The 27,549-nt window shown below is 36.3% G+C and overlaps 1 protein-coding gene across 4 annotated transcripts in view; it reads right to left on the bottom strand.

Moving 5' to 3' along the window:
• Positions 1 to 27,549, bottom strand: part of STXBP6 (syntaxin binding protein 6) — a 98,494-nt gene that overhangs the window by 18,736 nt on the left and 52,209 nt on the right. For 3 of the 4 annotated variants that reach the window (XM_074542760.1, XM_005479875.4, XM_074542761.1), the window contains exons 3-4: positions 6,643 to 6,773; positions 4,685 to 4,850 (exon numbers count right to left, since the gene is read on the bottom strand). The exons of the other annotated variant lie outside the window; for it this stretch is intronic. In XM_074542760.1, the coding sequence (XP_074398861.1) occupies positions 4,685 to 4,850; positions 6,643 to 6,773 (297 nt within the window). The remainder of the gene's footprint in view (positions 1 to 4,684; positions 4,851 to 6,642; positions 6,774 to 27,549) is intronic. 4 annotated transcript variants of the gene reach the window in all.

Here is a 27,549-nt window from a genome sequence, read left to right as displayed (position 1 = left end):
ACATAAACATAATACATTCTTTAAAAATAAAAAGTATTTTCTTTATACTTTTTTTTTTTTGGTCATAATCTGGTCTGAGTGCTAATAAACGTTCAAATTAAAAAAAGAAAAAGGCTGTTATTTATAGTTTTCCAAGCCAAATACATTCACACACTTTGGGATTCTTCTAGGGTTCAACACCATCATAGCATTTGATGTCTCTGCCTTTCTACATCAATACAGTATTAAAGCTTAATCAAATTACTGAAATTAGGAAATAATTTTCCCTTTTACAGATTTCATTTGTCTGTCACCCAGGACTGGTTTTTTTCCTTCATTAAAAGAAATTATGTTTTACATTTCTAGCAGTTCTGGAGAATATACAGAACAAGGATTAAGAGATGAATGGACAGGTCACAAATTCCTTACAGAAAATCTTATCTTCTCCCATTAATGTTCTTAATTACTGGCATTGATGCCAGGACAGGTTGTTACTGTATAATGTGTATTAGTTATACATTAAGGAAATACCTAACTAGGATCAATTTCAGATTAACACAATCTTTACCCACTTTCCAAATGGAAAATTATATTTAAACTTGTAAAACTTTAAATTCTAATCTAATACATTATAAAATTAATTCTAACTTAAGCAATATTTTCAATAAAAATTAAGATTTATACCAAATGACAGTCTAACCAATCAGACACTTTCAGAATCAGTAACTATAACAAAGCACAGAGCCCCAGTCTGGCTCTGTAAACATCAAAATCTAACAACTAGATTAAAAAAAAACAAAAAAAACCCCAAAAAAACAACCAATTTCTATGGCAAACAGCAATATTCTGCATCTTGAAGAGAACATCTTACTTAAACCTTCAATCTTCAGAAAGTCAAGCAAAGATGTTGTTTAATGCTTTCTACATTACCTTGTCTCAAAGTCATACGTATCAGAAAAAGGAACCAACCTTTATAATGATAAATGTCCCTTCTCAGTTTATGTATCCCTACAGATTTTGCAAAAACATAACGTACTTTTGTTTTCCTTACAAGTTTCCTCTTTTAGAAGTTAATTTAGAGCTCAGATTATATGCCAAATTTCTATCTCAAAAAAGATCTCAACTATTCTTATTAATTTGAATCTCAATACATGGCTTATGTGTTTAAGATCAGTAAAATACATACAGTTAAGTAAAACTGCAAAGCAGAATTAATCTTGACATGAATATGCAGGACATAAGAGCAAGCATCTGAAATAGGCAGCAGAAAACACTTCTAATATTTTAATCTCTAGAATGATAATAACTGAGTATTTGGTATATGTTGGCAAAAAATACCTAAATAAACTGAAAAAAAAAATTTCTGTATGGGAACATGGCTAAATTTGATTGGTCATTTCAAAACAGCAAACCACCAAAATAACATATTGCAGATAACTCACCTTTGTTGTTATTGTTTTTTGTTCATTTTTTAAATTTTTTGGGGGTCAAGTTAATTTCCATCAGAATTAATTTACATGGGAATGTCTGCAAAAGTATTATGTTCAAATATACATTGTTTTCAATGTCTTTCAGGTGAGAACTGAAACAAACAACCAACTACCAGGTATTTGACAGAAGGGAGGGCAACAATTGTCTTTTTTCCCATCCTAATTCACAGAGTCATATAACGGCCTGGGTGGGAAGGGACCTTAAAGATGGATCTATTTCCAAACGCCCACCATGGACAGGGATGCCACCCACTAGACCAGGATGCTCAGGGCAATTTCTAACACAAGTTTTTGTTTGTCTCCTTTGGGCAGTCATTAATCTTGCTGTGTATGGCAAACTATGCTTAGCAGGTCTCAAATGTGGTAAGCCAAGATGAGTAATACTGTATGGGAAAAGTACTCATTACCGTTCCCACACTGGCATTTTATTCTTGGAGGAAACATAGTGATTCATTAATAACTCCTGCAGGGTGTCCTACAGAAAAGGTCACAAAGGTAAAGATGCCATCATTTTGGGTTTCCAAGAATATTTTTATTAATTCAGCAGAACAATTGTTAAATATCATGTGTAGAGGTAGGACAAAGCTTAAAACCAAATGCATTTCTAATATGCATCTAAAGGTGGCAGTAAATGTTTGTTCTTTATTATAGGGCCTGAGTTAACCTCTAAAGAGTTTCAATGGCTGTATCTCAAGGTCCTATCCAGAAATGAGAACCAAATGCATCCTCAGTGTCAGTTTAATGCTATGTCAAGAATCAAGCTGTTCCAATGAACACAACCTCTAAGGGTTTCTGCACACCAGCCATCTCCAACTTTGCTTTGCAAAAGCAATACAACCTGACTAACATGGCCACCAAATAACATAACACAAAGATACTCCAAATTACAGACATCCCGGTATCAGAACCTGTATGGAATAAATTTACACAAGGGGAGCAATCAGTCAAAAAAGGCCTCTAGCCCCAAAGCCTGCCTTTCTTCTCCATGACAACATCCAGAATGCATGTAAGCTATGGACAGGGCTCACCTAAATTCTAAACATAAGACAAACCTGAAATATTTAGTTTAAGACACTTGTAGGAGGAATCTTGTTACAGTCTGCCTAAACTTGAATTTTTTTCTTTGTTCTCTGAATTAGCACCCACACCATCAGTCAGTTCTCATTATTGCTGCAAGTACTGATGTCATTAATCAAGTTACAGAAAATAGTCTAGCCTATTTAACTCTGCAAACCATAATTATATGACACACAAATGAAAATAAGGCAAAAAATGATTCTGCAGAAGGAGAGTCAGTAGCAGGGCTCTGGTCTATAGGGGGAAATGCATGGGTATCTGTGTGAGAGAGAGAAAGGAGGTAAAAGGAGGAAGGCCATGAAGAGGGTCTGGAGTTCCACCAGAACACCCTTATTTACTTAAAGCTAAGCTCCTAAGCACTTCCTGCAGAAACAGGAGTAGCATGAGTTTCACTTTCTTCACACTTATCCTTTAGGAAGGAACAAGGTTCAATAAGATAAGTAGGCTTGTAAACAAGCCCTTCAAGTTCTTTCATCTTCAGTTCCACTTAGCAAGAACTGTTCTTTGGTGGCAATTTTTTTTATTTTTGAAAATATGCATTAGCTACAAGATACACATTACACACATTATAGATGGGCATATCTATATAGTGACTTAAAAAAACACATTAATGCATGCATATATATATTCTATATAATTTATTTTTAAAAAATTTTGTAGAGTATTAGAAGTTAAACTGTCAAACCATCAAAAAGAAAAAGTATTAATTTCACATCCCCAGAAAGTTCACAAGAATATCACTTTAAATGTTATGCTGCCTTGGCTGAGGGGATGAAGTGACAAGCCTTGAAATCTGATTGCACTAAGATTTAAGTATGATTTGAATACACTGCTTTGACTAGTTAGCAAAAAACACCAACATAACAGCAACAACAAAAAGCCCCAAGTTGTAAATTCTCAACTGGATATAATATAGTTCAAACTATATCCTCAGGTCTATGTTCTTTGGTTTGCTTGGCTACACTTGGACCTTACTTTCTCTAGTCGGGATGAATTTGAGCTTGACAACACATTTCAACACACATTCCAGAAAATCCTCTTAGTATTTCAGGTTTTGGACTAAATGGGTTTTGATACAAACAGCTGGCTTAGTGAGGTTGACACAGCAAGTCACTTAGATTTAGTCAACTATTATTTGGTTTACAGTTTGTACAGGTTCTGTCAAATTTAAACCTACCCAGAGTGTATCACCCAGTGGGAGGGAAAAGTTGACAGTGTGAAGAACAGCAGAAGGACTGTATCCATGAGCAGATTCATTAGCTCCTATACAATGTCTGTATGCAGCACTGTGTGTGTACATACACAGACCAGACTTGTGCCCAGTCAGAATGGCATGCAAGGAATATGGAAATGGTCATCACCTGCTATCACAGGATTACTGAATACTCCCATTTTATCTAGGAAGCTGCCAAAGGTAGAATTTGGGTTTGCTTCATGGGACATGGTAGAGTCTAGTGTGTGTCAAAAAAGTAGAAGTTAAACATCTATTTATGAACTTCAGTGGCAGTTTTTTCCACTCTGATGACACTTGTTCAGGATAAATTTAATACAGGGTCAGTTGAATCAGGAACTCGATTTTGGACAGGTCAAGCTTAAAAGAATAACAAGTTCAAAGGCAAAATGAGTTTTGCTTTATTAGTAACGACTTATTTGCAGGAAGGAATGAAGTAAGAAAAGTTAGCAAACAGATAACCAACATGAGACTTCATATATGAAATAGAAAAACTGTAGAGTATATCTTCTCCCACTAATGCAGCTCCCTCCTCACCACTACACCAAGAAGAAAACAAAGAACTTCTATTCACATGGAAAAGGGCAGAATGAGAGAACACACAAGAAATTTTGCACATTTCTTCTTAGTTTGAGAAGACACTAAAAGAAAACAGATATAGATAAATTTGTCAATCAATAGTTTATCAGTTTCAGTAGCTAAAATAAAAGGAATGAAAAAGTAACAGAAGAGTGTGAAGTGGTGCTTGGTGGAGAAATGCTGAACCTAGAAGTTTACTGCTAAGTTAGCATGTTCAGACCCATGATTTCAAGATGTCATTAGGCTGCAAGATTATCTGAACACAGAATAAATCACATGCAAATAATTTCATGTCCAGCTGCAAAGTATTAAGCTTTGATTCACTTACCTCCCATAATTTTAGATTGGCAGTTGATAAATTCTGGCTTCTTGTCTGTAAGGTATCGCTGACAAGTGTGATGTAGAACCTGAAAGAATGTGCATTTTTCTGAAGCTGTGTTTGCTACCCATTGGTCAAACGCATTTTCAAATAGTAAATCGAATTCTGGGGAATCCTAGAAGAAAAAAAAAAAAGAAGAAGACTACTGTTATACCTGTTTTAAAAATGATTTAGAGAAAGATATTTTATGAAACGTACTGTATTGCAAAAAGCAGAAAGGTCATGCAACTAATAACCATCCTGGTATTCTCCATATTTTTGAATGAAAAAGACCAAACAGGCAGGAAGGCTTTTTTACTGTTATTTTTAATGAGGAATAGTCAGCTATGACAAAAAGATCTGAAAAAAAATTATATTTTAGATAAAAAAATTAAAAGCCAAATTCTCAGAAGAAGCCATTGCTGTCTTCAGATATACAGTTATTTGTGTCATCTATATTATGCAAGCATTTATGTCTCTCAACACAAAATCTATGGTCACACTATGTTATAGAGGATGTGGATCTGCTCTCCATGCTCAACCAAACAAATAAGCTAAGTCCTAAGCAATTAACAAGTCCTAGTTATCGTATTTAATGCAAAGTGTTGCAAAGGACTCAGGATAACATGAGCAAAAGGCCACTCCCAGAACAAATCACAGTGCAGCTCTATACCAGATTCTACTGCCAAAATAAAAGGAATTGAAGCAAGAATCATGCTATACATTTAATATTTGGGAAACACTGCTTTGCAAGCTGATCTAGTAAATGTTTTTTTCCAGCTGATAACCCTGGAAATTCACAAGGAGATGAGCTTGAAGGAAACATTTCTAAGCTTAAGAGCTTGGTAGGACTCAATCTGTTATGTCTAGCTGCATAGCAGATGCTGTAAAAAGACCTAAAACTCTTATCCCTTACCTCTTTGTCATTTCACTTGCTTTCATAGTCCCTTTACCCACAGAAAAAATAATTCCACTCCTTGCATTTCATAGGGCAGTGGCCAAAGGGTTCTTTTTTGTACCAAGTCTTTAGGTAGTAGTACCCTTTGGTACTAGGGACTTAGGTACTAACCAAGACTTGGGTAGTGATAGAATTTGGTGCACCATAGTTAAGATGCTTAGGCGGCTGATCAGAGCACAGCTTTGAAGAAACAAGGGAGCTAGTCACAAAAATATTTTGCTATAAAAAGAACCACAAAATCACTTTGTGAGTACATAATATGAGACACATTTTAAACTTCTACATATGTTGTTTTAGTACTGGAGAGTTGCATTCATAAGCCTAAGACATATTCGTACAACCTCATCTTGAGATAGCTCAAGGTGAGCTGCATAGCCCAAATTAAAGGAATAATTCCACAGCTATTTAATATAGGGTTGATTTGTTTTATTTTATTTTTGGTAGTTTTTTGTTTAAATCAGTGTTCACTTGCCATTTGCAGCTAAAGGACACTACCACATTTTCTAGCATAAGATAAGGAATGCCAAAATATCTGAGGAAAGGACTGTCCTAGAAAAAATGCAGTATTCACAAGATTTCACAAACTTGAATCTCAGCAACCTCCTCTGTACTTACTTCTACCTATTGCTCTATCTCATAGCACAGCTGCATGCCAAAGTAGACCCCAAGAGGCTTAAAGCTGAAGCAAACAAGGCTCTTACACTGCTCTATACAAAGAAAAGAGAAAGTAGTAAGGAAAGTATGGAAAGACAAGAAGAAAAAATCCATATGACCGAGTTTTAGTCTCCTCCTATGTTTCCCATTAAAATTTACTTCACATATCCCACTTAGCTATTTCTTTTTTTGAGAATTTGCACTTAAACCTGTATCTTATATTTCCAGATACCCTTTGAATAGAAAGAATGCCTGGTTCCCAAATCAGTTACATAACAGCTGAATTTTCATTCTCTAGAAAAGATTTCAAACTCACCCGATTAGGGTCTATACCATTGACCTGGCGGAGCTGCTCGAGCATCCACTGCGTTCTCCTCACAAACGACGTGGAGCCTTCAAATTGCTTCACCTTTGTAATAGATGCTTGGGCTGGTTTCTTGTTTGTCACTGAACATATAGAAAAACATATAACTGAAATGGGCTTTGTGATTCAGGAGCATGCTGTTTACTTCACTTATCAGTAGTTGTTTTGCTAGTGTATTTTCTACAGTGTCTCATGAAGCAGATGCATGTCACCAATTCTGACAGCAGAATGCATTATCTTTCCAGGATAACATACTGAAAAGCATATTCCTTATTCTCAGAATGGTGGTATGATGCCAAACAAGCTGTTTAGTACTCAAAATTGGATATATTTTAGCCATTATCAACTTAAGTTACCAATATCCGGAAAAAACCCAGCACCCAGCACTACAACAAGGGTCTTTCCATTTCATTCTTACAATCACAGAATGGTCTGGGTTTGAAGGGACCTTAAAGATCACCCAGTTCCTATCTCCCGGCCATGGTCAGGTTGCTCAGAGATCCATCCAGTCTGTCCTAGACATCTCCAGGGACAGGTCCCTGACCCCCTTTCTGGGCAGCCTATCCCAGGGCCTCACCACCCTCCCAGTAAAGACTTTTTTTCCTAATATCGAACCTAAATCTACTCTCTTGCAGTGTGAAGCCATTTCCCTTTGCCCTATCACGACATGCTCTTGTAAAAAGTCCCTCTCCAGATTTCTTGTAGGCTCTCAGGTACTGGAAGGCTGCAATTAGGTCATTTCAAGGCATTCTCTTCTTCAGGCTGAAAAAACCCAGTTCTCTCAGATTTTCCTCATAGGAAAAATGCACCATCAATTACCTTACTGTTCTCTTTCCCCCATGCCAATTTGCTTAGGTGTCTCATATTCAGCACTGAGTATTAATACTTTCTTTCTCTCAATTTAGGAAAACAGAGAAGGAAAAAAAACCCCAAATACATGACCATGTAAGTATATACACCTTATTAAAAAAAACTGTTACTTTAGACTAAATTTCATATTGCTGATTGAAAAATATGAAGTGTTTTTCCAGTCTTTTCGCAACATGGTACATGTAGGACATATTTGTATAACACCACCAACATTTGTGACATTTGATTGCCAGCCAAGAAATATAGGTACATGTGCTTACTACATAGCAAATCCATCAAATCAGACAATAGTCTGTGAAAAACACAGGTATAAGAATTAAGGAACTAAAGTTTTTTTTTACATCTTCCCTTCCAAATATTAGGTACCACAAACAACAACCATGAATAATAATATTACTTATTATAAACAAAAGGTATGTTAAAAATCACAAAAAAGAAGACTGCACTGATTTTGGAAAAGAATGAAAAAAGCAATACAATGCTCAAATTAGTGTATCATTAAGTCAGAATCGTGTTTTCAAAGAGCACTTAAGGCTTTTCAACAGCAGGAAAATTGACTTCCTGCACTAGATGTTTTCTCTAAACAAATATTCTTTTAATCAGTGTAACCCCATGGAAGTTCTATAAGTAGCTTTAGACACTTTCTGTAGTCAAATGTGTATTTTATTTACATGTCAGCTTTCTGTTGCTGTACGTTAAGTCACTCCCAGACACATTTCCACTTTCAGTGAAGAAATAATTTGTATAATCATTGTATTGCATAATCTACTAAAGCTGGTGTGTCATCTATTTTTTTCCTACCTAAACTCTTTCCAAAAATAATTTTACCCATATTGTCCACCAAATAAGAGTATTATTGGAAAAGTTGCTTTTCTCTGCTTTTAGATGCTGGCAGTCAAAGAGAGCTTCTAAAATAATCAAGACTTAAACAGCAAGATTGCTTATTTTTGTGCACCCCATTTGCCCAGATATCCAGGAAAAGTAACAGGCTTCCCACTCTGAAAAAGTGTGCTGGATGCACTTCTGCACTCAGAAGACAGTTAAACACTAAGTAAATACTGATGTAATACCTTATCATTCAATGAAGTTAAAAAGTTAATATTGGTTCTTAGGATGAAAATTTTAAAATGCACAGATCAGTGTCTTGTTGTTAAATGTACTTTGGAATACATTAGCAAACGCAGATTAATACGAAAAGCTCTTTTCAGTATCTCAGATTTAGATTTTTTCAGTTCTGAGTGTGTCTGTGAAAGTCCTAACACCAACTTCATAAACAGAAAATTCATTCCAAGGAAATTTCAGCAGGGAAAAAGATAAAAGAGATACTAGCATTCCACAAGGGAGATAATTGTTTTTAAGAAGCTACCTTGGAATAGAAAGCACAGCTGGACTCAGTATATTGATCAGCCTATTGACAAGAATGTAGCAAACAAGTTGCCAGAAATCTCATTGACAGTGGAAGCACTGAGAGCCAAACTGGTGCAGGGTGAAGTAGGTGATTAGAATCTTACACCAAATAGTACAGAACACAGAAGATCAATGTAGTATCAGAAAGGTAGCAGCAAAATTAGACCACAATGACTACTGAAATGCAAAGACTGCTATTACTAAGAAGTGAGATTAGTATTAAAGATTCATTGCTGCCTCCATGGCCCATGCATCCAAAATGTAACAATCCCAATAAGTTAGGGGTGTCAGGAAATCTATCTATACCTACAGGGTATATACAGGTTCTGTTTCTACTTCAAACCTACACAACAGTGAGTGTGAAACAGACTCAAAAACTGTACAAGTTTATGTGCCTATCTTCCCTAAATTTACTCTTTGTTTGTATTCAAACACTTTACAGCATTCTAGACCAAGTTTCACATATCTTCTACAAATCAGTACTAACTGAAGGTTATTTAACAGTGGCTCAACTTTTATGGCCTGTGGATTATTCTCTTTCCATGCAAAATGGGCAATGATCTACTGCTAAATGAGCTATGTATTAAAAAAAAAAATTGTGCCTACTATATGTAAATCACACATATAATTAACACTATCAGCTCTGCAAAACAAAGGGTTTGACACCAGGAAGCACTATATGTTTTTCCCTCTCAGTCTCATGGATAACCAATCACAAAATGTATAGCCTTAAACTTTAATATAGCAAACTTCCTATTGTTCTGAAGGCTTATACATGACATACATTTAAATGCTCTTGGAAACAGGGGGTATTAATCTTTCAAGGTGAGAATATAAAATTTTACAGATGATATTTAAACACTAAATGTCTAATCTCAGCATCTCCAGAAACTGGTTCACTTGACACATCCAAAATCTACTTTTCCAAACTTCTTTATATAGCACTTTTAATAATCAATAAACAGCAGCTTTGTCTTCATTTGGAGCCATTAGTGCTCTGTACTGCAGTGAAAGATTTACATTAGATTTCCAAACTTCATCACCTCCCAAAAATGCCTGTTATTGATGAACTATAAAAGCATCAGATGACTGTTTCTGTATCATCCACCACATAACTCTGGGAGAGGCCAAGAGGGCTACTCCTCTACGAAGGAATCTACAAGGACCATGGGTATGTCATCACCTTATGCAGAAATTCAGTCTTAAAATAAATGGTGCAATCCTCCTGGGAAAACAGCAGCTCCTCCTTTACATCTCACACTCATGATTACTGTGCACAGCCAAACAGATCTAGCTGCATTTCACCTTTTGTGTGGTAGTATTTTTGGAAACATTAGCATTTCTATAGCATTCAAAAAATCAGCTACTCATGAACCCACCAAACATGCTTTAAAGCCATCACTTAGTCCATGACAGCTTGACAGTAATATGGCAGTCACTGTAACTACTGAGAAACCCTTTGGCAGCCAGGAAAACCATCCTCACTTGCTGCTCATTATATTGCTTAAAAAACTAGAGCACTTCACCAGCCACTGAGTGGGAGTTATCTTGCAAACACGTAAAAAGTATTTTCTAAAAAAAAAAAGAAAAAATGTGGAAGTAATTACATATACCTAGACGTATTCCCTCTCCAACAAATCATTTAGGCATTTTTGCTAAGATCTTACATAATCATCATCTATCTTAATAAAAGCCAATATTTAAGTTATGCTTCAATTTTAAGTGTTTTTTTATGTTTGCTTTGCCTTTTTTTCTAAAACTGTAACACTGTGCCTTCAAAATAACAAGCTGTAGCAGTGTGGACCAATTACATTTATTTGGAAGCCATCAATAAATGGTAGGTTCATATAGCATTTCTGCATGTCATAGATGAAAATAAGATTTCTTCTTTTTAAGCAACATAGAGTTATCAGTGAAGTAAGAAAATGTGAGAAATCAGCTACAGCAATTTATGATGGAAGACTTTGTGAGGTTGGTGACTTTTTTGTATCTTTGTCCAGTTGCTACTCAATTCTGCAATGTTGTCTCAGAGGACAAAGCACAAGTAACTTGTAGAAATGCCCCAGAAGTTTGAGAAAGAAGTATTTCTTGGGTTTTCTTTCAAATGTCAAAATACAAAGGCTTGAAGAAAAGGCATTAAGATACCTATGAGGCCTGGCCCCCATTTGCTATTCTTACCTATATAACTCCAAAGCAAAAGGAAAGAAAAGATGATCTATCTCTATTCCTTCAGTATAAGAAGGTCTTGCTGTCACTAAGACAACCTGACAATTGTTTTCCCCTCATTTCAAAGCCTTACACTCTTCCCAAAGCAAGGAAATGAAGACTAAGCAGGGGAAAGGACACACACACATTCCCATAACCCTTATGATGGTACAAGTTTGTATTACTCTGTTCTGCAAGGCTACAAGGTAGTTCAAGCTACTACTGTTCAGGACACATGGTCCCCAAAGTATGGTCTTGGCAGGCAACTTCCAGATTTTCCTACAATACCTTTCCAACAATCAGAAAAATAAAGCTGAGAATCAAGATGGAGCAAACAGGTGCCTTCTGACTTATTTAGGTCATGAGGAGTAAGAGCCAGATATACATGAAACTGTCTTAGTATACCGTGTGAATTTTAGGAAAACTGTTTCCAATCTGCTTTGCTACTTATCAACTCCAGCTCTGAGTTTGAGCACCAAAAATTGTAGTGTTTCATGTTTTCTCAGAACAGTTTCAACTAATACTGATTTAATGTGCAGTCTGAATTAATTCTAGAACTTTGAGCCTTCCCACTGTGATTGTCCAACTATTACCTCTTGCACACCTGCCACACTTCTTAGACCTCAAGGATCTATATATAATACAAAAGGATGCTCTGAGAAGACTGTGGCAAAAAGAATTCAGACTTATGTTGCCACTTCCAGGATTAATTTTTTTTTTTCAGGTACAGAGAAAAGAAAGGATATGTTTGCAGCAAAAGACAGCTAGCCTCACTGAAAATAAACAAAACCAGCTAAAACTGGGGCAGGTTTAAATTCCCGCTTGCTGGTCAAAATGTTCCTAAGTTGAGGCCTGACTTCTCAGAATGGCATCTCTTTTTTTTTTTTTTTTGCCCATATTTCCTCTTTCCTTCATTTGACAGTGCTGCTTTCTCACCATCTGGGATCTAAGGAGTTGAAAGCAGGGACAAGCAGCACAGTCCCACCTTCTCCACTTGCCAAATAGGACATGAGGATGTAAATGGCCCTAAATACACAGCACTGTAACCAAACATTAATTCCTTCTGTTTCTTTAGGCACATCATAATGTTTTGACATCAAATTGGAAGAAAGAGAAGCTTTCAGATACAAAAGAGGCAAACTACTTTTAAGTCTAAACACATACTGGTTTTCCCACAGCCTTTCCCAGTAGTTCAGATAGCAATATGCATCATCTGCCTGCTTAGATCAGCTCTACTGCATCACTGCCCATAAGTTGCCAGACTCATGCTTCAGGATAAAAATCTATGAAATGCCTTTCTCTTAATTAATGTATATTCATACACTGTTTGAAATGAAGTCATTTGTAAGTAATAAATTTTCTTTCTACAAGCAAGTTATCTGTTGACTAGAAAAAGAAAAATCAATACTAAAAAAATTGGTTAACCTGGAAATACAGGTTGAGATATGTGCTGTATCTTCCCAAGATAAAGGACTAGATAAAAAAGTGTTCTGGTGACTTTAAATGAAAAAAAAAAAAAATTGGTTTGAGTTGCAATGAAAAAATACAATTTTTTGTTCATGCTTATGACACCATGAAGTGTTATAAGCTTGAAGTGAGAGTCTTCCAACATGACTGTATTAATAAAAAACCGCTGCTTAGAGGCAGAATGCCTTGCCTTTGGTTCCCCCTCCCCATTTATTTTTCACAGAACTATGCAAATAATTGTCCTTAAAAACAAACTTTATGACTATTCAAACACCTGAACCCCTCATCATCCATATCCATTGCAGAAGACTCATCTCTTGTTTCTACCAAAATTTTAAAGCTATAAGTATAGAAATTTTTCAGTTTTAAATTAATAACTTGCTTAAATAATTCTTAAAATACTACAGCAATATAGTGTAAGTTACTGATATCAAGGCAACTGCTTTTCATAGTGGGAGTTATATAGACAAATGTAGGTAACAGTGGCAAGAATGGCAGACTTCATTTTGTCACCAGAGAGAAAGCTTCTGCTTAACTGCAAATATCCGCAAAGGAATCTTATTAAACACATTTTCACTTCCAGAATGATGACTGAACTTCCAGGTTTTGTTTGAATTGCCTTTTACTACTTTATATTGCAAAGCAGCCAACTTTCAAACTTTTCCCACCTCCTTTTTCCTGTGCACAGTCAGCTGCATCTGAGGACTCAAGATACTTCTAGTCAAAACCAGCAGATTTATTGTGTGTGCTTTTAGTTAAAACCTAGTTGAGAGGACAGCATGGTGCTCAGGCAGATCTACCAAAGCAGGGTCACTCTAGGGAAGATAATAGATATTCAAGCCATGTCCCAGGGAAGAATGATGAATTTCTCACAACACAGACACCAAAATCTTCATCAGGGGACCTCTCAATCAGAATAGACCTCCAGCTGATCCTGACCTAGAGCATTTTATTTTAGTAGTTCACCTTGTCCTGGCATGGTAGAGTCTTTTCTCTTAACTGGAGAATATTTGGTGATTGAGAATTTCAGTTCACTCTATTTTTCTGGATCACTTATGCCTTCCATCTTCTTTGCTCCCCTTTTCTTAAAAGGAAGGCAGCATTCTACAAAGTCTTTGCTGAACAGCAAGCATACTTTAAAATCACCTTGTAAGCATGTATGCACACTGCAGAAAATCTCATTTCAATTTATTTTAGAAATCAAGGCTCAAGACACAAACCATACTTAATACATGTGTGGGTCGTCCTTTTATCACATTCTGGTCACTTCAGCACCTGAAACTGTGGGGAACCAATTAAAATCAATAGCACAAAAGTACTTTTCAACTTAAGTGGAATTTGGCGTAAGTCCCATGCAAGTTAACAGATGTGCATCCTTAGCAGAGCGTACACTAGGAATTACCTCACCAGCCTGAAAACAATGTTTGAACTTCACAGCAAGTGTCCTGAGAGGCAGGAAGAGGCTCTGGAAAATTAAAGCCTGAATTTGTTACTCAGTAACTCATACAAGGAGAATGGTATTTAACAAATAGTGCTCAATTTCTAAGCTTGCTCAAATAACTTGAGAGGCTTCAGGTTATGAAACAAACTGGCCAACAACTTTTAAAGATCCTACATTCTAAGAGAATCCTGTTATAAGAGGGTAGAGGGCTTACTGGAGCTTTTAAAGTTACTTAGAAAACTCTGTTTTTCTTGATTTTGCAATGAATCAATGGCCTAAAATACAGCAGATGAGACTGCTACTAAAAAACATACTTTCCATTAGCAGATGTAAGAAAGGGTTACTACAGTCATCCAAGACAAAATCCCCAGCTTTTGCAATACAATGGCCTCAGTCAGAACAGCAGTGGGCAAATTATTCCATGCACTTGTAACTCAGACTGTCTGAGAGAATTCTAAGAACCCTTCACATACAGGTGCTATGAAAACATCTACATCTCAATATAAGCAACTAAAAAGGTCTGTCAGACTTCAACCACTTAAAGCTATGAAGAAATTGAAACACACACATACACACATCCCCAAACCAATAAACACCCCAGAAATATTATCAGTGGGGAGGTACCTAAAGGTACAGCTGAAATGTGATATAAAGCCAAATAAGAAAATAAATTTCAGCTTGGAAACATTTTAAAGTTTTATTTTGGACTCCAAGTCAATACTGAAGTATTATTCAACAGGTCTATGTGGACTGAACTAATTTTGTTCAGTCTGTAAATACCAACAATAGAAGCTACTACTAGAGAGGTACATTCTAATTTCACTCTACAAAGTAACAACTATCAAAAAAATCCAGTCTGAAACAATAAACTGCCATGAAGCCAGAAATAAACTCATGTCTGTTAACAGCACTACTGCTTGGTTAATTTTGTTTTGAAGTACCTGAGCAATAGGATTTTATCTGTCCAAGTAGATAAGCATGAATTATTTGAAAGCATGTGTTTTGCCTGACTGAATTGGACCAATTTCCTACCAGAAAAGAGCCAGTGAAAGTATAAATTAGTTGACAGTACACAAAGGATAAGGTAAAGGAAACTTACACTGAGGGAAGAATACTTTTTTTAAAGCAATATCCATAGTGTTCCTGGACACAGTACACTAATAACAGCCCTTGAGAGGGGAAAATCAAATTATTCTCTTTTGCAGATTTTGTGTATTAGAAATACATTTATATTTATAGCCAAATTAAAAATGGGTGGCAGGAAAAAAGAAGAGCTGTTCCTCAGATCCGGGTTTCTCCTACATTCAAAAGGTTAAGACTAAAATATTCTGAAGCAGAAAAATGCAACACTTTGAAAGATTGTCTGTGAAAGAAGAAAAAAATGCCCAAAGAACAAGCGTGAAACATATAAAAAGTCTGGATCAGAGAGAGCTATAATCTCAAATATTTTAAGTAGTTTCACTATCTAGGACTCAGCAGTTTGAACTTGAGACACCAGACATGCCCCCTTAGCTTCCAGCCATGCTGTGAATGCTGGTACAAGGTCTACAATGGATGGAGCTGCCAGCTGTCTTGGTGGGTGGTTCCACAGAGAACATCAGTAGTACTGCAGTCAAATTTAAAAAAAGCTCCTCCATAAATCATATATCAGGAGAGAAAAAATACAATGTTACAATAGTGCAAAAAAGCCCTAAACCATATTAGCATTTAGAGGACAGACACTTCTCCAAACTAGAAGTACAGTAAAATGACTTTAAAGAGGGGAGGGAGAAAAAGAAAAAGGCCATAAGATCACAGTCTGGTTATGAAGAATCTGAGCAACAATCTGAGCATCAAGAGAACTGATACTACAAGCAACACTATAATGTCCTGAAGGCTTGCTCCTACTTTTGTCACTATGCATTCATCCAAAATGCAACAAGAGTATTTTACAGTGGACGAACTGCTCATTACATCTCCCTGTACTTAACCCTTCTAACTGATTTTCAGCTTTCCTAAAATAGAAATTGAGGTGCAGACCAGCATATGATAAGGCAAATTTCGTGCCTGGCAAGAGTGTAAAAATGTGAAAAAACCTACAAATATATTGGCAGGTTTTCTAAAACTATATATTTGAATTTATGAACTCTAAACACAAGCAGACTGAAAGACAAGCACAACCTGAAAAATGAAATGTGACATTGCAGCTTTTTTGTCTCATGGCATTTTATCATCTTTTGATCAACTTTTTTCAGTCCCTTGCAGTGCATTGGAGGTAACAGAGTATATCATATGTACCACGCTACATGTTTCACAAGAAACTCTGGAAACACACTTGAAATAGAAAATGCATTTGATTTCTTCCAGCCAGACACTAGAAGGTTCAAACTAGACCAGATGAAAATAATTATTCTGATTTGTTTAAAATGGAAGACCCTAAATGAGGCTACTTATTGTATCTACCATAATCTGTTGAGAAGGCTCACCATTCTTGTTGCCTAAATCTTGAGAAAATGGGTAATTTTTGTTCACTTTCATACACCTTTTGCCACACTTAACCTAAAGCAGAACATATCAGTTCCACCCACTCTACACCAGGATGCAGAAACACACCAAATAAAACCATGTCCATCCAATAGTTAACATGTAACATCCACCACTGAAAAGCAAAGTAAGATTCAAATACCAACTTTAATAAGTAACACTTGACTGTCAGACTTCCTCACAAGGGATATTACTCTGGAAAATTAAAATCAAACACAATTTCTTTCACAGCATAATACCGTTCCAATCTTGACACGCTACACTGCTAAATTCTGGAAAAGATAACCAACTAATTTATGATTGAGCAGAGATACTTTTGGCAATACTTTTAGGGAGCAAGTATAAAATCGAGTTTTGTTTTTTTTTATAGAACCTTTCATCTCTCACTAGATGTGTTGCATTTAACAGCATCCTGGTTCTTATTTATTGTACTTGTCATTCAAAGAAAAGTCCAATTCAGGACTAACAGAGATATCCAAACTCAATCTTCAGGGAAAGAAAAAAGTCCACTGGTACGTGACAGTCTTTGAAAGCATCCAAGTTGTTGACAGAGATTTAATCTGAATCTAATACTCTGCTCTTTCTGCACAAAAGTTTATGCTGCTTGTACCAATTTCATCATGAAACTCTAAGAAGCCTGTACACAGCACTCAGATTACCAAAACATTCTTGATTTCAGACAGACTGGAATTACTTTGGCATGTTTTGACAGAGTTCCTTCACAGCTGCCTGCTCATTTATACAATTTAGGATCACAAAAGTGAATCTGACTTCTCTCAAGGTCACCTAGTCAAACCCCTGCTCAAACTGGGGCAAACATTATCATTCAGAGAGGCTACTTAATTGCCAAAGACAGTAAATCAAATGAAGAACTTCACTTTCCTATGGGGATTGTTTTTCCTCTCCTGACTTGACAGGCAGCCCTCTGCCCCAGGCAGTGGATTATTCCAGCCCAGGCGCAGGATTTCACACTTGTCCTGGCCAAACATCAGGAAGTCCCCTTCTGTTTCCCCATTCCCACATCGAGAGCCACGTTATTGAAAGTCCTACCTCCCTCCCCTCCAATTTGGCATCACCTGCAAACCTGAGGGACACAGCACATCCTGTTATCTCAGTAATGGAACAGGAAATGAAGCAGGACTGGCTGCAGAGCAGCTTCCACAGCCACCGTGCCACCAGCAGCCATCCCGTTGTGACACTGCATAGACACAGGATCACAGCTTTGAGCCCCCTGTGCTCCTCTCAGCTCTTCCTCTCCCTTCATAGTTCCACCTCTGCTATACAAATTATCCCAGCTGCCTACAAGGACAGGGAAAGCTGTGCTACACGACTCTATTCCCATCTAAGTGAGTGATATTAGATCTACTCAGGTATTCATAAATTCCTTTACAAGCATCAATTTACTGCTGTAATGTAGAACATTAATGTAATGAGCTACAGATATTTTGTCTTTTAGTGTCAGTTTACGTAACACATAATTTTTACCCACACCAATACTTTACTTTAGCATTACTCAATTACTGAAAGCTCAGGGTCTAACACTTAAAATCAGATGAAACATAGTGTTTAAGGGCCTAGTGCTGAGCAGATTTACAAATTAAATTTGATTTGCAATTTTCAATTTAAGTAATTTTTCCTTAAGCTTATAGTGAGAGCTTGAATGAACTCTAAAAATACACAGAAATGACACACTACCCAGAAATAACTGTTATTCAACTTAACTCCCCTCTTGCTGTCAGCATTTACTTCTGATCAGGTTCTATATTCTTAACATTTATGTCAGTCATTTTTACTGTGCCGTCCAGTCTGTAAAAACTGCAAGCACTTTAAGGTAGGGGAATAAAGTAAAAGAAAAAATGCACAGTATTTCTACCAGACTATAATGTTTTTCACTTCCCGCCATTCAAAATTAAACATATAAAGAAAGAGAAGCATCTCCAAACACCAGGATTAACAATGGATTGTCAACATTTGCAAAACAACTCCTATTTTTCTTGCATTAAATTTATTACTATAAAACTTGCATAGACTTTTGTATTTGCAGTTGTCTTTGTAAAAAGGGGGTTTTTGTCAGTTAGTTTATGACTTCTTGGGAGGTTTTTTTTATTCTCTGCTTCATATACCTCTGATACAGAAAATTCCCATCCTGAAAGAAAAGGTCCTCTGTCTCTTCTGAAGTTTTATGTTTAGTAGAGCATTTGCTTGATTTTTCTGTCCTCTTATACACAGTATTAATATCATCCATTATTCTAAGCCTCATAGCTTGTAAATTTGCTGCTAATAGCTTCTTCCCACTGCACAGTTACAGCCAAGAATCACCATGACTGTTGGCTTGTCTGCTGCCTAGTCCATGAAGGCTGTCCTGTAATTAACCTGTTTGAGTCATCCATAAAGACTCTTTGATAAAACAAGACAAATGGTGCAGCAGAAGAAAATCTGTCATCTTGACTGTATTGACTGCAAATTGCTTAGTTTCAATGTATTAATGTATTTTTCAAGGGCTTGGAACTACACTAAAATTTGCTGTTTAAGACATGAACAGAATGGCTTTAACTTGAACTACAGTAGTAGCAATAATACGTCCATAGGTTTTTCAGTTTCCTTAAGCCACTACTCTTTGTAAAATAAAAGTCTTTCTAAGCTTGCCAAAAGTCTTGAACATATAAAACCTTTATAGTGTAGCTACTGAGACCAGCATCTAGTCATGTTCTCCTCAAGACAATAACTGGCATTTCCAAAATAAAGAAGTCCAATATAAAATTTTATTATAAAAATTTAAATGAAAACAAAGTTGCATTACTCAAATTATTAATACTGCAGACAAAACATGTGACTGCATCCTGAGTAATACCTTCACAAAGCAAATCAGTATCACTGCAACACATGCACTCATACTCATCTATGGCAATTTAGAAAGCAAGTTCTGAACACTGATCAGCAGGTACATCAAAACACTTCCCCTAGGATACTCCATGAACTATTTCTGCATATTCTACACGAATTAAGGACATATTTTAGAAGATACTTCAAAATGTTACTTCATTCTATGCCTCCTTGTTGTCAATCTCTATACTAGAGCAGTATTAGTAATGCTTTGTATTTTCAATGCAAATTAGTAATTCCCTGGTAAATCAATTAATGATACAGATGTTAAGTCAATGTAAGAAAAAAAGTTTACTGCCTAATGTCCTTTGAAGTTACATTTGCCATGTGATCAAACAATCAACTAAGAACCGAAGCCATAACATTCAGAATGTAATTAACATGTATTGACTTCTGAGCTTATTAAAAGCATTAAGAAAGAGAAAAGTATACTTATAGATCAATGGCACATATAGTTACTTTTTAAACTTAAAATTCAAAAACCATATGATGAGAGCTGACCAACAAAAAAGGGTCAAAACTTCCTGAAGAAACTAATTTTCCTTTTAAGTTGCAGGTTTTGTCAATTAGGTTAAACTTCAACAACTTTGTCCAGAGATGTAAATTACAAAATTGATCCCTCAAAAACACTCAGTGAATAACACTTTTATAATTCCACAGAAAAAAATATGACAGTGTTGACTCAGATTTAAAAAATTTAAATACTGTGAAATTGTAAGTTTCTGGTGTATCACTGTCAATATATTAAAAGCAAAACTGACTTAAGATACCTTATGTTACTGAGACCTTTAGCATTTACTGAAGACAGAAGGCATGAAGTCCCTCTCCACAGACTACAATATATTATGCAGTCTGTCCAGCTGGTTGACAGGCTGTCAAGAGGTGTAAGTCCCAGTCCAATCCTGATTTACACACATGGCCTTTATAGCCACTCATTGACTGATGCAATCAATACCAATCCTTTCATGACTGTCTATACTGAGGACTTAAGATTGGATGTTTTATGGATTAAAGAAGCAAAAGAACAACAAAGTTCAGCCAAAGCAAGAGGAGAAGTAACTTCAGCATCATAAGCAGTTCCCAGTGAATGTTGTTTAAGACTTATTAAGAACCCTCAAATTTACAAAAAATAAGTCCTGGAGAACAGTGTAACAGGACAGTTAGTAAATAAATGTAAGCATTACAAGCGATCTATTTCTAGTTTTTAATGCCTAAATGGCACTTAAAAAGTTGAACCAGGACTTACTTCAGAGAATAGTGACTTACAGAAAAGCCAAAGAATGGCTATTTCTAGTAAACAGGTTTTAGACTGCTCTCCTCTGCCCCTTACCCCAACCATCTTGATTTAGATGAGATTATTTTTGTATTTTTGGCAAGGATATATATTTTTGAAGTTATGCCAAAAATTAAGAAAAATGCATATCTTATCTTGAAACACATCATCTTCTATACTCTAACACTCTTTCACATTCTTTCTGAATATAGAGAAGTTACCACTGAATTATCTGTGCTTCCTTGTGCCCTGTGCTCCTCTCCTCCCCTTGCAATGGTTAAAGAACTTATTAGGACTGCATAGCCATGATCAGAGACTCCTTTTCTCAGTGCAACTCTATTAAGACCACTGCCATCTACATAAGAAAAAAACACCTTTAACCAATATTCCTGTGTAATACCTTTTTCTCATGCAGAGACAATTTTACATATTCAAGAGTGACTATTCTAGCCTGGAAGCCAGCTATACTGCTGAACAAAGTATTATTGGTACCACAGCAACAAATACATATAATTCCACTTAAAAAGTTCAAGCTTAGAAGCAAAACCAGAAACACTAAACCCAATGGATGAACAAAAAGGTTTGTAAAGACTGTGCTACCATCAATTTAAAAAGGAATTACTGATCATTTCACCAAAATATATTATCCAATACTAAAAAGGAAAGAAATATAAAATAGAGAGAAGATTAAATAATCATTATCTGACAAAGACAGACTCAAGGTGGCTAAAGGAAAATGCTGAGCAGTAAAAAGAACACTGTAAAAGTCTAAAGCATGCTGTGAAAGTCTCATTTCAAGTCAAAGGTTATTTACTTTACTGGGCTCAGCTCTTGCAGTTTCAGGAAGTGGGGCTGGCAGATGCAGGACTGCAGCCCATCCATCAATTTCTCAATGCTTAGTGCCCCACATTTGTATTACACACCACTACTGTCTGCACAGTTCAGACTCCTAACACTTCCTTTCCTATCAGAGCACTGCAACAACGGTATGACAATCTTCCTAAGAAAAGATAAAAGGAGAACAGACAAGGAGCTTTCCCACAATCTATGTTCCCCTAATGGTTCTCTTCTATATCATTTCCCAGCCAGCCAGGCCCAGACATCAAAAGAGAACTGGATCACAGCTTCATGTCCCTGCCCAATGTTTCAGGAGAAAACAGCTCCAGACCACTGTCATATACACATGGCCTAAGGCTAACCATTTTTTGGTTGTACACATTGAGAACAATTTCATCCATGCAGTGCCAAACTGTGTCCTGCTTCAGCAATAAATAACTGCTTTGATTTGTTCAGCCTGGAAGAACTCACTACATTGCATCAAGACCTGTTTTATTATGAGCTATGCTTTGTGGTTGGCTCTCTCAATGCTAGGAATCCATTTTTTGGTACAAATAAGCTCTAAACAGTGAATAATTTTAATGTTTTGTTTCTTTCAGATAAGCACACACCTTAAGGAGACCAAGGTAATTCAAAGCAAGCCAAATGTGGTGCCTTTATAGCTGGTTTCTCTGTCCTCTACCCACCAAGAAAATACAATGCACTTCCAGACCTTTTCCTTCTAGAAAACTCAGAGTATTTGTTGAATTCCTTGGAAACTAAAAAAAATTAAACAGAATGGCTGCCAAAGAATTTCTGTTAGAGAGGGGGAAAGCATTTACTATTTTTCCATAGGAGCAATAAAAATCAAAAATTAGTCCCTGCAAAGACAAACCTATTCAACAAACCTTTATTTTCCTTTTTTTTGCATACTAGAACCTTACTGAATAGATAAATTTCAGATTAGAGTTATAAGCTGGAAACAGAACTGAAATTTTAAAAAGGCTTGAAACAAAAATGCAAAAATCTTTGTACTTAAAAAAAACCACAGAGGGTTTGCTTCACACTCTAAACGCTTGCTTTCACAGCTTTGAAGAATTTTCAATACAAGCATATTGTCAACAGCTATCAAAATTTCTGCAGGTCTGACCCTGTCTCCCAGTGAAGGTTGGAAAATCATCTGGATATTTCCAAATCCCAAGACTGTAGCAATAAAGGTATCATATAATGCAAGTTGCTCTGGAGTGAAATTTAAGAGAAATTTCCTAGAAACACAAGTTTTTAAAAATTATCAGTATTCAACAGCTGACTTGCCTAAGTATACATTAATAGTGGCAGTTAGACACAGCACCTTAAAAAGGGGGGTGGGGGAAGGGAGGAAAAACACCACAGCCCACCCTACAGGCTAATTCTCCTACTGAGAAACCTTACCTTGTTTCACAAATATTAACTTCCACTATTTTTCCATCTGGTAGTTATTCCCAGTTAATGACCTGTTGCAAATACAGCCATTTCAGCTTACACTCACTCAGAACAGCATTCTGCTACTAGATAAAATGTTCTACTAAAACCAAAGTTGTTGTGCTTTACCCCAAAATACATAAATAAAAGATCAAGAATAGGACCCCTTACTATAAGGGGTTTAATTCCCCATTCCATCTTTTCACATGATCATTTGAGAACTCAAAAAATTTAATTAAAATTACATATTGAAATCATCACACCATTTCTATTTCAGTTCTTCCTTACTTGGCATTTTTTCTGTCACTGGCTTTTCAAGAAGCAGTAACTTGTCTTTCAAAACTTAAGTCTCTGTTCATGAAACAGTAAATGGGACATGAGAATACCTGAGAACCACTGGGACACAGTAATTAGTACTTGTCATTTGATTTGCCTAACTACTGCAAGAGCTGTTTGTTCATAACGCTTGCTGCAAAATCTCCCGTGGCATCAGCAAGAGATGCTCACTGAACCCTTCAGTCCTCCCAGGCTCGAGAAAACTGAAATGGTTTTCTCTTACATGAACTAAGGTCTTAAATCCACAAGACTACCTATGAATCTAAAAAGGTTTTGTCTGTTGGAGACAGCTATGTACAAGCAGTACATTGCAGCATCAGCTGGTTCAACAGTTCTTAAGGGAACACATCTGCATCCCAGTTCTTGGTTTCCCACAGACTGACTCTATCACAGCTATACAGAATATGCTATTTGATACTAAAAGAAAAGAGCAGTACCTTAGAAAATTTAGATGCTACAGGGACAGGTATTCAACTACTTAATAATTTGGCACTGCTAAAAGTGCAGGGGTGTGTTCCTATTAGCATGTCAGGACAAAAAATGATGGTAATGAGGCCTTCAAAAGGCTCTTTAGAAGTCAATTTAGCCTTTTCAGAGATTTACTGAATGTGGTATAATTGCAAAGACTGCCAACACAAGAAGTTGAATGTGATCCAGAATATAGCCATAGAAACTACATCATGGAAAGAAAGCAAAGGCATTTAGACTAAAAGGATACGAGGACTAAAATTACAGGGGAAGGGAGCAGAGCAGCCTTATCTCATTTGAAGGTTTCCATCTTAGCATCTTGCTCTCCCTAGTAAAACTCAGCAGCATGATGCACAAGAAATACAGTAAGGATGAGCAGACTTTTAAAAGAAGCATCTCAACAGATTACAAATGCTCAAGGAATACTGGACAATTACATGGGAATAGTAAGGTCTCTAGGTTTTAATTATATTCTAAAGGGATGTCTGCTTCAGTTGTATTTTGTGTGCCAAGTTATGCTGGAACATTCCCTGATTAACAGGTATTGAATATGACTAGAAAAAGTATAAGAATACAACCAGAATCAGATTACTTTAAAGCAAAATAGATTAAACCACATCAATGTATCTTAAGGAGAGCTGAAGTGCATAATCAGCCAAGTGTTGTTTCACAGCTACAACACCCCTACATAGCAGGCATTTAGAAAAAGGAATCTAAAAAGGGGGCAGAAACATTTCCACACTTCTGTGTTGGTCAAATTATCCAGACATAAGTTACTCATTTAATTTTAAAAAGACCTTGGAGAAAGGTCATCCACGCATGTGCCCACCCACAGGAACACACCCATTAGTATTGTACTCCTATGACAAAGGGTGCTATCTGATGCAATAGTTCTGTTTTAGAGAGAAGCAGTCCTTTACTGATATCCCACCATAAGATACAAGGATTAGAATGTGACAAGAAAAATAATTGCAGATGTTCTTCCCAACTCACCTGATGCTACAAATCAGAATCAACATTTTCCCTTAGAAAGATAAGGATATATTTTACATCTATTTTTGCAACACATGGCATGTTATTCAATTGCCATGCATATAAAAATGAATATTTTAATTGATGTAAATTTTTTCAACATTGATGTAATACAATGTTGATACTTAGTAAGTCTTCATTCAGTGACAAATAAACTACAATAGGTTTGAGGAAATAAATCATACATTTCACATAAATCTGGTAGAAATAAATGCTTTAGGGCAGATATACTCTTTACAATGGGCTAGCCATCTGTGAGGCTTAGGTGACTGAACCAAAACACTTATTTGGGTTGTGAGCTGTTAATACTTTTGCTGAGAATGCTCTGCTGCTTGTGAATATATTCATTCATATAATGGGCTCTTATGCCACTCAGTTCCTCTAAATGTATATCCTAGTATATATAACTGATTCATCAAGTGGAGCCTATGGAAATTACTATTTTAGTTATAAGGGGGGAAGCACATTTGAAGCATCGGGGTAACACCACTTGTTGCTGCTTAGGAAAGCCCTTGGATAGTAAATAAGCCTTGTGAATTTCACTTTGTTCCTGTTTTGCTTATTAACATATAATATTTTTATTTTTTACTTTTAATAAATGCATAACTTGTTTATGAAGACACCATTTGGTTTCAACAAATTCATATACAGCTTTGGCCAAAAGCATGGAATCAATTTGTTCAGGATTTGCACCAGCACCAAACAAGAGCGACAGTGCAGAGGCAGCAGAGGTCACGGTCACAACTTCGGTACCTCTATGCCATAAATCAGGTACTGCTGACAGGTGCCTCCTCCCATTGCCTTGGCTTTCACTCTGTCCCATGCCATGGCTTACAGTCACAGGTGGAACCAGACTGCAGAGTGAGCAGGATGAAAAAGAACACAGGAAAAGAAAAAAATATGTTTCAGTTGAATCAGTTCCTGACCCGGATCAGTAATATGACTGCACAAACTGCAGTGCCATTCAGAGAGGGAGAGAATGGCAACTCCCTTAAGAACCACCAAAGAAATAAAAGAGTTATGCTGAAGAACTTGCTTTTCAGACTTTATTTCTTGCTCTGTTTTTTTTTTTTTCCTTTTTGGTTTTTTTTTTTTTTGGTAATTTTTTTCATTTTGAAACATCCCCTGGTACATTACTGAGCTAATTCCTTTTCTTTCATGACTTGGACTATATCAGTCCCCACTACGTTGGATAAAAGCTGACTAAGTATCAGTTAAACATCAATTTGGTAGACAGACAATTTTCTAATCTAATGTTTTGTAAGTTCTGGTTCAAGTTGTCATCCACCTGTTGATTTAACACTTGCTTAAAACTATTTCAAGTGTCAAAAAGTAAAAACAACCAATACTTAGCAGCTTGAGTGAGAAGCTATGAAGTTGTCAAAAGTTATACCACATTAATTCACTTTCATAAAGAAAACAGACCATACTAACTTAAAACAGTTTCGTGACCTGTGTTTCCTATAATACTTTTCAAGATACTACATAGGACTTGAACTCTATCTTCTGACATTTAATTAATTTAAATATTTACCTAATAACTTTATCTGAAATTATGACAGCTTAACATATGAGATTAAAAGAAAGGGTCTATATCTTTCAGGAAACAATTAAATATGAAGCTGTCATCAAGCAACTCAATTCCTTCATTTTTATAAATGCCTTAGGACCCTATCCACTTTCCAATTCACCAAACAATGTAGCACAATGTGATACCATTACAAAAATAGCATGTGAATTTTGTTCATGTTTTACATCTTACCTATCTTTTACTGCTAGGTTAGCCAGACATTTCTCTCCTTAACAAAACCACTGACAACAGAACACTAAGTACAGTCTCCCATGGCAGCACTGCCAATTAGACTTGGTTGTAAGAGTTACAAAAGAAAGACAGCATTAAGTAGATAATCAAAACCTTACAACTACCAGCACAATAGGCACCACTGGATATATCACTAAATTCACCCACAGTACCTATATTAATGCTGAGGCAAGTTCTCTGGATTACTGCTAAAGATGCTGCTGTTCAGACAGGAAGGCAAACACATGGCTTTATGAAGCTGCTTAAGATACTGTGTTTCACATATGCCTGAAGGGCATCCACCAGTTGCATTTAATTACAGATCAGGGTAAGAAGATAAATCACTCTAATCTGGAAAATCAAATTAAAACACAAATACATTCACACTTTGTTCACAGAATTTAAGAAGGGTTTGGATTGTAAGAGACCATAAAGATCACCTAGTTCCATCTCCCTCTGCTATGGGCAGGCTAGATCAGGTTGCCTAAAGTCTCATCCAGCCTGGTCCTGAAGACTTCCAGGGATGGGGCATCCACAACTTCTTGGGATAATCAAATCCTAAAACACAACATATGAGTATACTTTTCAAAAATTCGACTTAAGTATCTGTGATCTATTGCAGATCAATTATTTTAATTTTATCAAACAAGGCTTTTTCAGGATTTTCTTCATAAACCAAGTCAGAAAGCAGAAAATAAAACAAATCTAAGCAACAGACCTGCACTGCGTTCAACTTCAGATACATCCTTCCTTTTTTCCATCTTGAAGTCTTTCCTACACATTAGATCAAGACTTTTAACATTTATAGTTTTCCCCACACAATTTGCTGCACTAGGGGCGAGACTAGGGGTTTGAGCTACATACCAGGATCCAGAG

Source organism: Zonotrichia albicollis, chromosome 6 (assembly GCF_047830755.1).
Source record: "Zonotrichia albicollis isolate bZonAlb1 chromosome 6, bZonAlb1.hap1, whole genome shotgun sequence".
Taxonomy (NCBI): Eukaryota; Metazoa; Chordata; class Aves; order Passeriformes; family Passerellidae; genus Zonotrichia; species Zonotrichia albicollis.
This window is presented reverse-complemented; position numbering and strand designations above follow the sequence as displayed.